This window comes from Fukomys damarensis, unplaced genomic scaffold, assembly GCF_012274545.1.
Source record: "Fukomys damarensis isolate Sample0158 unplaced genomic scaffold, DMR_v1.0_HiC HiC_scaffold_14, whole genome shotgun sequence".
NCBI lineage: Eukaryota > Metazoa > Chordata > Mammalia > Rodentia > Bathyergidae > Fukomys > Fukomys damarensis.
In genome coordinates, this window is record NW_022900926.1 from 72,446,060 (window position 1) to 72,461,061 (window position 15,002).

General features: G+C 33.1%; 1 protein-coding gene across 1 annotated transcript in view; it reads right to left on the bottom strand.

Moving 5' to 3' along the window:
- Sec63 (SEC63 homolog, protein translocation regulator) overlaps positions 1 to 9,150 on the bottom strand; it is a 52,107-nt gene extending 42,957 nt beyond the window's left edge. Inside the window, exons 1-3 of the mRNA XM_033763430.1 lie at positions 9,056 to 9,150; positions 5,293 to 5,407; positions 3,798 to 3,910 (exon numbers count right to left, since the gene is read on the bottom strand). Of these exons, the coding sequence (XP_033619321.1) occupies positions 3,798 to 3,910; positions 5,293 to 5,407; positions 9,056 to 9,111 (284 nt within the window). The 5' untranslated portion in view covers positions 9,112 to 9,150. The remainder of the gene's footprint in view (positions 1 to 3,797; positions 3,911 to 5,292; positions 5,408 to 9,055) is intronic.
- Between the last annotated feature and the right edge of the window lie 5,852 nt (positions 9,151 to 15,002).

The following is a 15,002-nucleotide window of genomic DNA, read 5'->3' on the forward strand; positions in this document are numbered from 1 at the left end:
TTTAATGATATTACTCTAGAATGTTCTCTTTCCAGATGATGATTAAGATGTTAATAAAAAAAAAAATGGTGCCAGGTACCACAACAGCAACAGAACTTTGCTGTTTTCTGGGTGTTATTCTTCTCTTTGTTTTGTTTTGTTTTGTTTTGATTTTTAATGGAGTGTGCTGAATGTCTATAATTTTGCTCAGATGACTACAGAACCTGGAAAAGCTGTTGCTGCTATTGATGCATAACATACTATTATTGGTCTTTTTATATAAATATAAATATACATATATACATATATATAATTTGAATTTTTGGAAACTAATGGTGCTGTTGACTTTGGAAAAAGTTATCCCAATTTACTGTGTTGAGTTGGCATTGTACAGAAATTAACAGCCATATTGGTCTAGAAAGTTAATTTTTTTTTCCATTTCTACTGAGGTAATGCACTGTATTAAGTATGTAAGGTCATATCTACGTGGGTTTGATTACAGAAACTAATAAAGTATTCTCTAAATAATGAAAAAAAATAAGATAAGCAACTTAAATATGTTCAAAGACCATTTTCATCTTCAGAATTAAGGATTATTTTAATTTTACATCATTGCCTTTTCTCTTTTACTTTCCTTTTTAGTTTTATTTTAGGATTCCCTATTTTTAATGTTCATATAGAGATTTAACTGAAATACCGAATAGTTTCTCTGGTGTGAAAAACTATAATAGTACACAAGATCCTAATGAGATAATTAATAATGTGAAATAGGAAGTAAAGGGTTAAAGGTGTAGGGAAAGTGGGAAGGGTGGGGGAAAGGTAATAAGGGAGAGGAAAAAATATGAGAAACTGAAAAAATGGAAATAAAGTGTTTGTAAATGGGGAGGGGAGGAGGGGATGAAGGGTGGGCAGGGACAAGGGGAAAAAATGAGAATCAAGACCTATCATGTAAAGGTACAGGATCCCAATAATGAATGTAATTGTATTGTATACCTAGATTATACCAATAAACTCAATTTTTTTAAAAAAAGAAAAAAAACAAATAATAAAATTCCTCAATGTATGAAAAGCAAAGAAATAGAATTTAAACTACATAGAAGCTATGTGATTTCAGTATAATTAATATAGCAAGTAAAAACAAGATCAGTTATATTATCATAAGTTTTAAAAACCCAATGAATATAGTTATTTCCTAAGTATGACTGACTGCATCTCAACTTTTGAGGGGAGTGAGGGGAAGGGATATAAGTCCTACTAAGAATTTAATAAAGACCATGCCCCCACTTTAGTTTTGTTTCTGTTTTTTGTTTTTTCAGATAGGGTCTCACTGTGTAGTTCATGCTGGTCTTAAACTTACTATGTAGCCCAGGCTGGCCTCAAACTCACAGCAATTCTCCTGCCTCCGCCTTCTGAGTACTGTGATTATAGGCATATACCACCATGCCCAGTGTACCGGTGCTTCCTTGACACTGGGAAAAATGTGTAATACAAACATACATAAAGTATGTATACAATTTCAGGGACCCCAGATTAATACAAATGCTAGAATAGAGCATGCTTTCACTAAATTTTATGAGTAAGCATGTGTTAGCTATGAAAAATTGGGTTATATATTCATGTATAAGAGCACATGGAAACATATACCTTTTTTAAAAAATAAAAATATCTCCAAAGTAACACCTATGCTGCCCACTTACTCCACAGCAATGTAAAGATAACTGCGACACATGAAAGCCCAATCTTGACTGTGTTAAGAAGAATGAAATAGATAATGCCAAAGTCTTAAACAAAAATAACCAGTCTTCCTTGCTTACAAGTTAGAATGTGATATGAAAAAATAGGAACAGCCTAGCTAGTTTACAGTATTATAATGGGCAAATAGAGGAAGAAAAAAATCCCAAATAAAGCAAATCCTAAAATATCTTTGCAAATCAAAGCCTATGTAACTGCACTGCTAAAGTTGCTTGAGTTAACTTGGGGCTGCTAGATATATAAAACAGGAGCTTTAATAAATAACTTAGAACTTATATTTAATAAAATACACAACTCTGCCTAATTCAGTTGGACTTGTATAAATCATAAGGTCTCAAAGTTTTGGGTCCAATAATCATTTTACTTCCCTGGAATGACAAACCATCAACTATTTATGATATTGTATATGCAAAATATTCTATAATTTCATCATAAAACTGAGTTAAAACAGCCTTATTTTTCTGCACATTTTAGGAAAGTAACTGTACATGATAAATAGAACCAGCAAAAAAAACCACAAACTTGTTATAGAAGACTTGGGGTAGAGGAGTAAAAGCATTAAAATCAAGGCTACAAATTAGATAATCTTGGCTATCTAATTTCATTTGGAAATCTTCAGTTCTTAAACTACCTGAAGACAGCAATTAAGGCATAGCAATATCTGTGCAAAAAGAGCAAATGCTTGAAGAAGACACACTGAAAAAAAGGAAAGGGGAGGCACTAACTGAAAAACAGCAATCAGAAAGACACCAGCTGTGCACAAAACATAACTACCCACTTCAGAAGTTCCTGGGTGACATTGCCTTATGATAAATCACATAGATGTCACATATATAACCAGTAATCCATAGAAAATGCAGGAAATAGGTACAAAGTCTATATTTTACTAAGCATAAAAATCAGTTAAGACATTTCCCAAATTTCTGTCATTCACGTGCCACATTCGGTTTGCTATATGTCTATAATTTATGTATATTCTTTAAACTAGTTTGTAAAATTATACATTATATATCACTGTATCCCCCTTTATGTTTTACCCTTTAATACAATATAATAGCTGTGTGAGGATGTACTCATCAGGAATCCTGAAGACTCCAGCTCTTTTATCTCTTGTAACATTAATTTTATACAATTTATATAATTTTACACAATTAATCTCCTTGCACAAAAATGTTCCTTGGGCCGGGGATTTGGCTCACTGACACTGCAACTGCCTCACAAGCACAAGATTCTGAGTTTGATCCGATACCAAAAAAAAAAAAAAAAGTTTCTCAAAGTTTATAAATGCAAATATATACACCATGAATTGAGACTAATGTTTTTTATAATAACACAGCTCACTTCACTCTGTATCGAATCCAACAAAGAAACTATGCAAGTTGTGAAGATTCTTAAAGAAGTTTCTAAGCAAAAAGAATTAAAAAACCTACATCTCAAAAAATACATTTAACAATAAAGTAATTAGAATTGATCACAATAAAATTCTAAAAAGATGAAGTATAAAAATGAATGAAATTAAAAATTAAATTTGCTTTTAAATAGTTAAAATGAGATGACTGCATTGCCAAAGAGAAACAAATCTAGCTTAATAAAGGCCTTAATAACTAAGTATGCATATATCCTTTTCTATTCAGGATGCTTAGAAAATAGCTCAATTAACTCATCACTTACTAAATTTAACTAAGGCCACATTACCCTAATGCCAACTCTAAATTCCTTAAAACTTAAGGTTTAATTAAATTATAATTTTAGAGCTGCTGAGAAGTTCCAAAAGTGATATGCTCAAACCTATGAAGCTATCCAGGCATGGTAGCACACACCTGTAATCCCAGTGCTCGGGAGGGTGAGGCAGGAGGATCACTGTGAGTTTGAGACCAGCCTGGGCTACATAGTGAGTTGCAGGTTAGTCTCAACTACATAGTGAGACCCTGACTCAAAAAAAAAAAACAAAACCCAAAAACCTATAAAGCTAGTATTAGTAAAAGCATATATGGCATTTATTTTATTAAAACAGAAAACAAGCTTTATCTCTCTTTAAAAGGTACGATCGGCCCTACAGAACTTACGCTGCATAAGCTTTTGCTATCCTCATGAACATAACTTCATCACCTCCTTTATCTGGATGGTATTTAAGTGACAGCAATCGATACTGTTTCTTAATTTCTGCTACTGTTGCTCCCTTAAAAAACAAAAACAATTTTGTGTTAGTAAAAAGCACAATGTTGTAAAGAAATAATACATCATATTTTGAACCTATTCTGAACATGAACTATTCAATATCGTAACAAAAGAACTGACATTTACTTCATCCTATAGATTTTGTCCCATAAATTTTATCCTGTATTTTAAATAAAAACTATTTACTTTGTCCTACATATTTATTTTATTGAATACATACAGTGTTTCATGCAGTTTGCTAGGCACTGATGATTTAAGAATAAAACTATATACTGCCAAATTTAAAATACAAGTATACTGATATTCAGATATCAAAAAATGATCACAGTAAATTAAGTAAATTAAGACTAATTCAAAAAACCTTCAAATCAAAAGTTAATTTCCCTTATAACCTGAATTCTTGGTTTCGATTACTTACCAGTATTTTAATACAATATTTAATAAGTTGGCCTGTGTCCAAGTCAGTCTCACTTTATACCAATAACATTTCATATCATTTCACAGATGTGTTTTTTGTTTTTTCACCACGGATCAAACTCAGGACCTTGCCTTTGCAAGGCAGGTGGAAGACCCACTGAGCTAAATCCTTACCACTCACAGATGTCTTTTTAACTTCTCATCTTTAATCTTACACTCCTGACTGCCACGATCATCACAAGAAAAATCAAGATTATATACAAACTTTCTTCTACAAAGTAGAAAACTAGAAGATGAACATACTCTTACTTTATATGAATCCAGAAGTTAAAAAGAAAAAAAAAATGAGGTCTGTGGAAAAAATTCAAAGACACTAGATCAATCTGACCACTAAAAAGCTATAGGATCCCAAGTGAGATTTTTAGGCCTTGTTTTCTCTACCTGAAAAAAGCTACATGATTTCTATTAATTTCAGTTCTAATGTTCTAATGATATAACCAAAAGACTAATTTTCTATGGGGACACACCAATCAAATTCAATGAAGAACCTAAGGAGCATACCCAATGTTAACTTGAATTTCTGTGACAATAAGTTCCTTATAGGATCTCTCATTCCAACCTTCACAAACTGCCTAAAGGTTAATCAACACAAGTTGGTATGATTTATACCATTCTAACCATACAAATAACCTCCCAGTTTTATTTTTAACTTTTCACTAAACCAGTCTCACAGATGTCTTTTTAACTTCTGATCTTTAAATATTCTTACATTTTAGCAATTATAAATTATTCCTTAATAATGTGATAATCAAAAGCTGAGGCATTGAAAAAAAAAATACTCTGGAATGATAATGAATTCAGTATTTCATTTTAATAAAAAATTTAACTGACCAAGGTCTGCTTTCTTTAGGCATGGCCCAATTTCTTTTAGATATGGCCTTAAGAGCATTATATAAAATTACTTACAGGATCCAAACTTAATACTTCATAAGGATTGTATTCTTGATATTCTCGGTCTGTTTTGGAAACTTTGTATACAAGGAATAAGAACAACGCCCATCCTGCAAGCAGAACTATTTTTCTGTTAGGAAAAAATAAATGAAATATAAATAAATACATTGGAATGGCTTTCCTGTGCAAGTCTAATGACATTATGTCAAGGTCAAGACATAAAACAATTGAAAGCAGTTCCCTATCACTCTTCTTATCACTCAACTTCCACAACTGCAGACCTGAAAACTCTTGTTACAGCAAAGACAACACCTTTTTCACCTCTGAATTCTCAAGAATCTAGTTATTTCTCCCTTATAATACATTTTCTCACTATTTACAGAATTTCAAGTATAAAAGTTAATTCAACTTATTACTTTATTGGACTCATTAAATTAGATCAAAATATATATGTATTAAGTGTTCAGTAAGTCATATAATATAAAAAAGAATTTATCTTACTAAAAGTATAATTGCTAGGTCAAGGGCAATTTTATTAATAAAAATAACTGGTCAATTGTGCAAAGATGAATAAACAGCCTTGTTGATAACGGTAAATCTTTGGAGATAACCTAATCTCCATTTTCAGGGAGCTCACTGAATAAACCTTACAAGAGTCTAATTAAATAAACCACACTGCAGCTACACAATGGAACATTCATAGCCAATATAGATAGAAAAAGATGTGCATTCATTAAAAATATATAAAAGAATTTATAATTTGAAAAGACAACTAATTTCTTGCTTCTTCAATGTGTTCTGTTTAATAAATGTATTTGAAATACTGATGTTGGAATCAGTTGTGGAGAGGCTAAAGAAAAACACATATACTCTGAACACTATCTGTTTATAAGGGTTAGGAAAGCCCTACAGAAGAACATACCCTTTCCATCTACAGCCCATTCCACTTTAAGATATGTAGAAGGAAATAAACCAGAATTAAGTATATATAATATAAAAGGGTAGTTACAGATTTAGATAGCAAAACAAACAACAAACATCTACAAATATCCATCAACAGACTTACTAGACAAATAAATTAATGGTATAATCATACACTGAAATACCTTCTAGCCACAAAAGTAAAATGTAATGTGTTGAATTTAAAAGGCAAACAGCTTTCAAGCTCTGCAAAATGCAATTTCTGTAAATAAAATAGTATACTAAAAATAAATGTATAATCATCATACTGTTAGGTGATGAAATGAAATTATTAATTTTATATAACCCTCACACAGCAATTTGTTATAATGAATAAGATTTGTTAAACAAAAACAAAATTAATCACAGAAGACCAAATAAAACAGATTGACTTATCTCAAACTGAAAAGTTTGCCCAGTGTTTAAGCTCTTATGATAAGAATCTAGCTTAAAGTACACTGCTCACCTAGAGTGATACTCTCCATCTGGAATCATATGGAATAATCAAGTTCCACCTCAACTGCTAACTTTTATCATCCTGATTTTTCAAACAAAACAAATTCTCATTTTCCCAATGTTCTCTAAGCTTTCCCAACCATCATGCTTTTGCATTCCTATCTTTCCACCAAAAATTCCTATCTGCTTCTCCACCTACCCCAATTCTATTCATCCTTAAGACCCAACCCAATCCCCTCCTAGGTATCTTACTGAAAGAGTCAAAAGCATCATACCACAGTGATATATGCATACCCATGTTTATAGCAGCACTGTTTGTAACAGCTAAAACTTAGAAACAGCCCATATGCCCATCACAGACGAATGGACAAAGAAAATGTGTTATTTATATGCAATGGAGTACTACTCTGCTATATGGATGAATCTGAGTCATTTGTAGGAAAGTGGATACACCTCGAGACCACAATCTTAAGTGAAATAAACTGGACACACAGTTTAAATATCACTTTATTTCTCTTGTGTGAGAAACCCAAAGAGTAAACAAGGAACATAATGGAGGATAGATATTGGGAAGTAGGAAGAATGTGTTCAAATGGAAAGGGGAACAAGGAAGGGAGGGGGAAGAGAAGGAAAGGAAAAAGGGGAAAAAAAGAGAACAAAAAAATGGAACAAAGTTTTTGTAAATGGAGAGGGGAAAAACAGGTTGAAGGGAGGAGAGGGAAATAGGAAAAAAAAGGAGCAAGATGTATTATGTACAGGTACAAATTTCCTTTGATGAATGTGATCGATATGTATGAGAAATATGTACTAATAAAAATATAAAGCTAAAAATAAGACAACACAAATGGTCTACCTCCAAGAAACAATCCTTAACTTTGGCCAAGATGATCAATGGGAGATGGTAATTATAGCTACAAAGAAGCATAAACCATAACTTTTCTCTTCTGATTTGTTTACAGTTTCCTTGGCACTGGGTCTTATTCAGTTTAGTATCAGGCTGGTAAAAACTACCACAACCACTAAACCACGGTCTAATTTCCCGAGTGCCAAAACAAAGGTGGAAAATCATAATGGATTACATCATGCTCCTGCCAGATTTTCTCAGCCTGTTTAGCTCCCTAAAAAGAGGCATTTTCCCTGCATGTAGCTTCATTATTCAATTTTTATCCTGTGAAGTCCTGCATGTTTTCTTTAAGCACGCTCTATATATCATTGTGAAAACAACTTCCAAAAATTACAAACTTCAGTTTCAGGAATGCTTTGAAAAGAGAAGCACTACACAATGCTTGGGATTAAGCATCAAACAAAAAGTTTTGATAGTTTCTAATCTTATCTACATTGCTACGATAATTTAATTACTTCTTTAATCTACACTTTAAATCAGTTCATTAACCACTGGGGAGGAAAAAAACTTCAGAAGTGTTTTGGTCGTTTTTTCTTCCTTGAAAACAGATTTTCAAGCTAAAAAAGCATAGAACAAAACCAGAAAAAGACGATTGAGAGATTATAAAAATACTGTCCCTGATGTTTCACAAAAGCTTAAAATAAGCCAACCTCAAAGAATAAATAAAAGTAAATAGAAAGCTATTCGTCAAGCCTAATTTTGCCTTTAGTTTTACATCACTGATTAACACTAATACCAAAGCTAAGTTTTCCTCTCCTTACACAAGGCAGAATCAAACCTTACAAAGACATACAATTTAAGTCCCTTGAATTAACACAGAATCAAACAGGTTTGCTCTAACTGAACATGCTAGTGGCATATTTAAGTATCCTGTCAAAATAAAGGCTGACTAGGTAGCTGGCTCCAGAACTTATACCTGCATCTTAATGCTCTAACTGAACATGCTAGTGGCATGTTTAAGTATCCTGTCAAAATAAAGGTTGACTAGGTAGCTGGCTCCAGAACTTATACCTGCATCTTAGTCTCAGTCTGAGGAAAAGCAAAAACATTTACTTTGTAGTTAACATAGAATTAAATGAGATAATGTATAAAGCTCCTGTCTAACAGCATGTACTCAATAAACTTTAATTATCACAATGAAATGTCAACTTGATCATGTCATGTGCATGCTTCTGAAATCTTTTAAAGATTCCCCTATAGACTTTAACGTAAGACTCAAATCATAACAAGGTATATAAGGTCTTCATTCAAAATTTGACTTATCTCTTTCTCCAACACTGGACTCCTAAAACACTCTGTTCAGACAGCTGTAACTTACTAATTATATTTTAACCTTTATTACAGTCTGCAATTTCTTTACAGACACATATCCTAGTCATCATCATACCCCTATTTTGTATGATACTTAGCAAAGATTAAAAGCAGTAGGTATGCTTTTTATTGAAATCCATTACTTACTTTACAGTGGGGATAATATTTGGCTGGGGTTTTAATAACCGCAAACGATACCACATACATCTTCCATATACTTTTCTGATATTCTTTAATCGAATTTGCTCTGTCAAGAAAAAAAAAGTTAAAACCATTTTTCAGAGTGAAATAAAAATGAGAATATCAAACTAACAATCACCATTAAAATCTTATTAGAACATGAAATGATATGTATTCAAATAACCTCTAGAAAAACTCACAAGATAGGTTAAATATTAACCTATCTGAACAATTTTATTTAATTATTAGACAACTATTTTCACACGAGACTTAACTTCTCTCTGAATATACATAAAAAGTCAAACGATTTAGTCATATAATCAGTACTTCTGAGAAACTCTACTCCCTATTCACTCCTTATAAAAGAAACAAAAAAGTAAAAAAGAGATAAAATATAGCTTATGAAAAAAGCTAAGCCAGGCATGGTAGCACATACCTGTAATTGCAGCACTCAGGAGGCTGAGGCAGGAAGATCACCATGTGCTCCAGGTTACTACATAGAGAGCCCAAGGCCACCAAGAACTACATACGAGAGCCTTGTCTCAACACACATACAAACCCCCAAAGAAAGAAAATATAGACTTTTAAACCTGCATTCAATTAAACCTCTACAGTCTCCCACTTTCAATATAAGATCAAGGAAACATTTGATAAGGTTTCATAAGTCTCTCCATGAATCAGCCAGCTTGATCTATCAAAGGAATAATGTTCTCTTAACATCTGAAGGCAGAAGTAGCACACATGGCTTTCAACACCTGCAGTCTTGCATAATCTGCACTTGTTGCACCATATGTGCCACACTCTTCCAACCTATAATTTAAATCTTAACCCTTTAGAAGAATATGTAAATAATTCAGTAAGTACTACAGGACATAGTTGTGACACAACTATCATGGGACATATTCCAAATCTCTCTAATAAGACCTCAAGTTAGAGTAAATATCACTAGGTTCTTCTGGGCAATTTTTTGGTTTTTTTTTTAACACAACACCTTAGAAATATAAAAATAAATTCCAAAGTCATAAATTAATTTTGTGATTTAAAAAATAGTATGTAAGGCGGGGGTAGTAGCATGCCTACTACAGTCCTAGCTACTTGGGAGGCTGAGGCAGACAGATCCCAAATTTGAGATCAACATGGGCAATTTAGTGAAACTCTGTCTCAAAATAAAAAGGGGCTAGCAATTTAGCTCAGTGGTAGACTACTCACCTAATGTGTAAAACCCTGGGTTCAATCCACAGTACCAAAAACAATGACAAAATAACACAAAAATGTGTCATGATTGTGATGAATTATTATCGCTGTGAGCAGCTGCAGTTTAGTGAAGCTACAGGGATAGTCCAGGTCTGGGGAGTTATGTGATTATACTTCATAAATTATACAATTTCCTTGCTGAAAGTCACACCTATCCATATCCTACTCTCCACAAAAGAAAAATTATGTACCTTCATGCAGATTTCTATTTGGAATCTAAAAACTTTCAACGTAATTAAGAGTTGCAGAGGATGCTGTTTGTGACATAAAACTGGCATTTTAAAATAAAATAGTTCCATCACTTCTCAAGGAATCCAGTGAACTCTGAAGACCACAGTAATTTCATACCCTCCATCATCCACTTACAAAAACTGATAAACCATTCTAATTTCCTCACATAATTTTATCCTATGAATACATTTTTATTCTGATGTCATTTCTCATAATATTCAAACATATCTTTAAAAATTATTTTATTTCCTGTTACTATAAAGTTTTTCTTAACTTTGTTTTAAAGAATGTTCAGAAAAGATGAAAGAATATTCAATAAGTAATACCCACCAAGCACTTTAAACTAGCACTTTATAGCTCTTGGCCTTTTCTCTATTTCCTTTTTCTCCTTTTTATCTGAACTATTTCAGGGTAAGATGTAGACATCAACACACTTCACCTCTGAATGCTTTGGTAAATACCACATAAGAACACTGGCAAATTAGTCTATTATACTAAAGTTTAACATTTATATTGTTTTACACGTTAAATTTTCTGGCACCAGATTTTTGGTGTTATCAGGATAACATAAGTATTATAAACTGATAAAGTATCAAAATAAATTATTAAATGTTATGTTTTCCCTTACTAGCAACTTCTAAACATCCCAGGTATTTAAAAGCGTAACCTAGTCGGGTGTGGTGGTACATGCCTGTAATCCCAAAACTCGGGAGGCTGAGGCAGGAGGATCGCTGTGAGTTCGAGACCAGCCTGTGCTACATAGTGAGTTCCAGATCAGTTTCAACTATATAGTGAGACCTTGGCTCCATAAATAAATAAATAAATAAATAAATAGGTAACCTTTATTTTAAATAAATAGTACACAATTAAGAATATGGCTCAGTGTTTGGTAAAACAGTTTTATCTTTAAGAATACTTTGCCAAAAACTGAAGTTGTGATATCTCACTGATTTTATAGAAAATATAAGCTGGGAGCCTAGTTGGCAAAAGCAGCCTTCATTGTTAAACTGATCACAGAAATCAAGTTGTCAAAAAAAAAAAAATCTGACTTCATTTTTTAGTATACTAGTACATATTTTTATATTGTGAGGACTTTGAAAGCTACTGAAAATATATTTTAGAATACATCTTATATGTAGGTTACTAAATTAAATAAAGCCAAACAATTCAGGGAACACAATTTCCTTCAGTAATAATAAACTATTATAAATCTATTCCTATATCCTGAAACTATTTCTAAATCTCTAAGGTACCCAAGAAATAAGAATCCAAAGATTAAAATTTAATATTCCAAAAAGTCAAAAAGATAATCAGTTTTCTAGCTACTGAATCTAGTTGAACTGCATCACCTCAGTGTGGTAATAGAGGAGCACTCACTGTTTGGATAATTTCATTCACATTTGTAAAAACAGGAAAACAAGTGTTACTATAATAGTGATTTATTTTTCAAAATGTTCCAAATAGAAAAGCCATGAAAATAATTTGGAAGTAAAATATTGAGGATCGTTCTCTCACGCTACCAAAAATATAATTTATCTAGTCATCCTAACCACAAAATAGAATAAGAAAAACTAAAGGTTTTGCTTATGCTCTTAACTTGAAAGGTTAGCCATGTGTATCAAGACCAGTTCAGAATCATTTGGATTTACCATCATGATCACCCAGTGTATTTCAATCGCAGTCTGCCCAATTTGGAAGAATTACAGAAATTTGGGTCCATCTACCAATTGCCCTTAAAGCATACTCTGAAGAAGAGAACTCAAGGCAACTGAAAATGTTCTTGAACTTAAAAAACAAAAAAAATTTTTTGATGGTCATTCTATGCATTATAGAATGTTTAGCAGCATCATGGTCTCAGTTTCATTAGATGCCAAAACTACATTCTCAGTGAAGACAAAGGTGTGGGGGGACGCTCCAGACATTGCTAAATGTTTCCTAGGAGACAAAACTCCAATTTAATTCATCTCTTTCTCCCCCACCCCACCCCATTTCTGTCTGTATAGAAAAGTGCTTCAAAAGCAAGGTCAATGACATAAACTGAGATCAGGAACACAGGGAGAAGATAAGAAAGGCTGGGAGAATAAACAGAGGTTAAAAGGTAAGAATTATCATTTTCCATTCCTCTAAAACTATACTTTAGGAAAAAAATCACTACACCTGAGTACTTACAGAAAACGGGAATGAGGTTAGTTTTGTTATTTTAAAAGACTAAAAAAGCTAAACAGCAAAAAAGCTTAAAGACAGCCCAAAACAAGATCAATTAATGCTTGTTTGGCATTCCTGGTGCCATCTAAATAAATTAATCAGTTAATTAACATATTACATAATTATCCCTGAGAGTGTATCTCACCACTGTTAAGCTGTCAATGCAAGCAAGTTTTAGAAAGACTATTTTAAAAATACGAATGGTTAAGAGTATAAATTTCAAACCCATACCTATAGGATGATCAAAATACCTAGCATAATATAATCCTCACCTGTGGTTTGGTAGAAAATTTCCAGTGGCAGTATCATAATTCAAAACCAAAAGCACTACATTCCAAACAAATGCAAATGAAACATACATGTATGTGGAAATCTGTTAATGACTCTTGTTTGATTATCTTTTTGTTGGTACCAGTGACTAGACTTGGAACCTTGAGCTTGTGAGGCAGGCTCAAGTGCCCTTGAGCTAAATCTGCAGCCCAGACTCAAAAAGTACTGTAGCTCTCAAGAAACAAGTGCGATGGTGTGCACCCACCCATAATTCCAGCTTATTAAGAGCCTGAGGCAGGAAGCCCTCTTGAGCCCCAGAGTTCAAGGCCAGCCTAAGCAACATAGCAAGAACCTGCTCCAAAAGAACAACAAAAAAAAATTCTTTGATAACAGCAAACTCAACTAAGGTCAAATACATGAGAAATTTGAAAATACTGTAATTGTTTCCCGAAATGTAAGAGAAAACTATATTCTTAAGCAATATACTTCATGATATGTGATTTTAAAATATGTAACTAAGCTTAAAAAGTAAACTTTTTAGAAGACAGGACTTCATCTTTGAAAGGATATTTAAATTAGTCAAAAAACTTTTTTCATCTCATTACTACTAAAGGGAGAAGCCAGGCAGGTTGGCTCACAATCTGCAATTCCAGCTACTTAGGACCTTGAGATAGGAGGATCTCAAGTTCAAAGCTAGCTGAAACAACTTGGTAATACCTTGCCTCAAACTTTAAAAAATAAAAATAAAAGGGCCAGGATTTTAAGTGAGTGGTAGATCACGTGCCTAGCACATGTGAGGTCCTGGGTTAAATCCTCAAAATCAAAAAAGAAAAAGAGAAATAAACGAGAGAATAGCAAGCCAGGCCTTATCACTTCCCCATCAGAACTCAACAGCCTCCCACTGCACCTAGTGAAACCTAGGCTTCTTATCCTGGCTTGCAGACAACTCTTCTCTGTCACTTTACCTTGGCTATACCTGCCACACCTCTGCCATTAGACCTTCAACTCCAGGAACATGATAAATGTCTGCACACAACTTTTGTACCCAACTATTTCCCCAGCCTGAAATAGGCTTTTCCCTTATTCTTTAGAACTTGAAATGCCTGGCTCTTTATTGTCACTCAACTCTCAAATGAAGTAATCTCTTTAAGAAGATGTTCTGTAACATTCTACCTTTCTACAAAGCACTTATTGTTATGTGCTATTTCTGTTTTTATGTACTGCAGTGTGCCAATTAACCTCTCTCTTCAACACCCCCAAATGTGAACACTACAAAAACACAGATCCTATCTTTACTATTCATTCCTTGTTTAGTTTTATTTTTTGAGATAGGGTCTCATTATGTAGTTTGGACTGGGCTTGAACTGGCAAACTCCTGCCTCGGCCTCCCAAGTGCTGAGATTACAAGTGTGCAAACCACCACACCCAGCCATTACACTATTCACTCCTATATGCAATGCCTCACCCACTGGCCTTGGCAAATGGTAGGTACCTAATAGTAATAATAATATAATTATTATTATAGCTCTTTTTTTAAAAAAACCTGAGGCTCAAAGGAATTAAGTAATTTGCTCAAAGTTATAGTTGGTACTAAGGAAAAGCAAATACATTATGGAATAGGAATGGGACTTCACCAAGGTTCAGATTCATAAGCCTATGTACTTAGCCGTTTTATTAAAACAGCTCCCTCTATTAAAGGAATAACTATTCTCAAAAGCAGCTAAAACATACTGTGTCCCTGTTCTCATTAACTACATCTATCTTGATTACATCTCCAAAGCAGAAACTATAATAAGAAACCAAAGCCAAGCAATTCAAAAACAAGGGGTAGCTTAGATGTTACTGCTAGTAAAAAGTAAAAAGTTTATAAAACACAACAAAAAGTGCTACAAAAAAAAACTACAAGAACTTCAAGACTAAAAAAACAACAACAATAATAAAAAAAAAAAAAAAA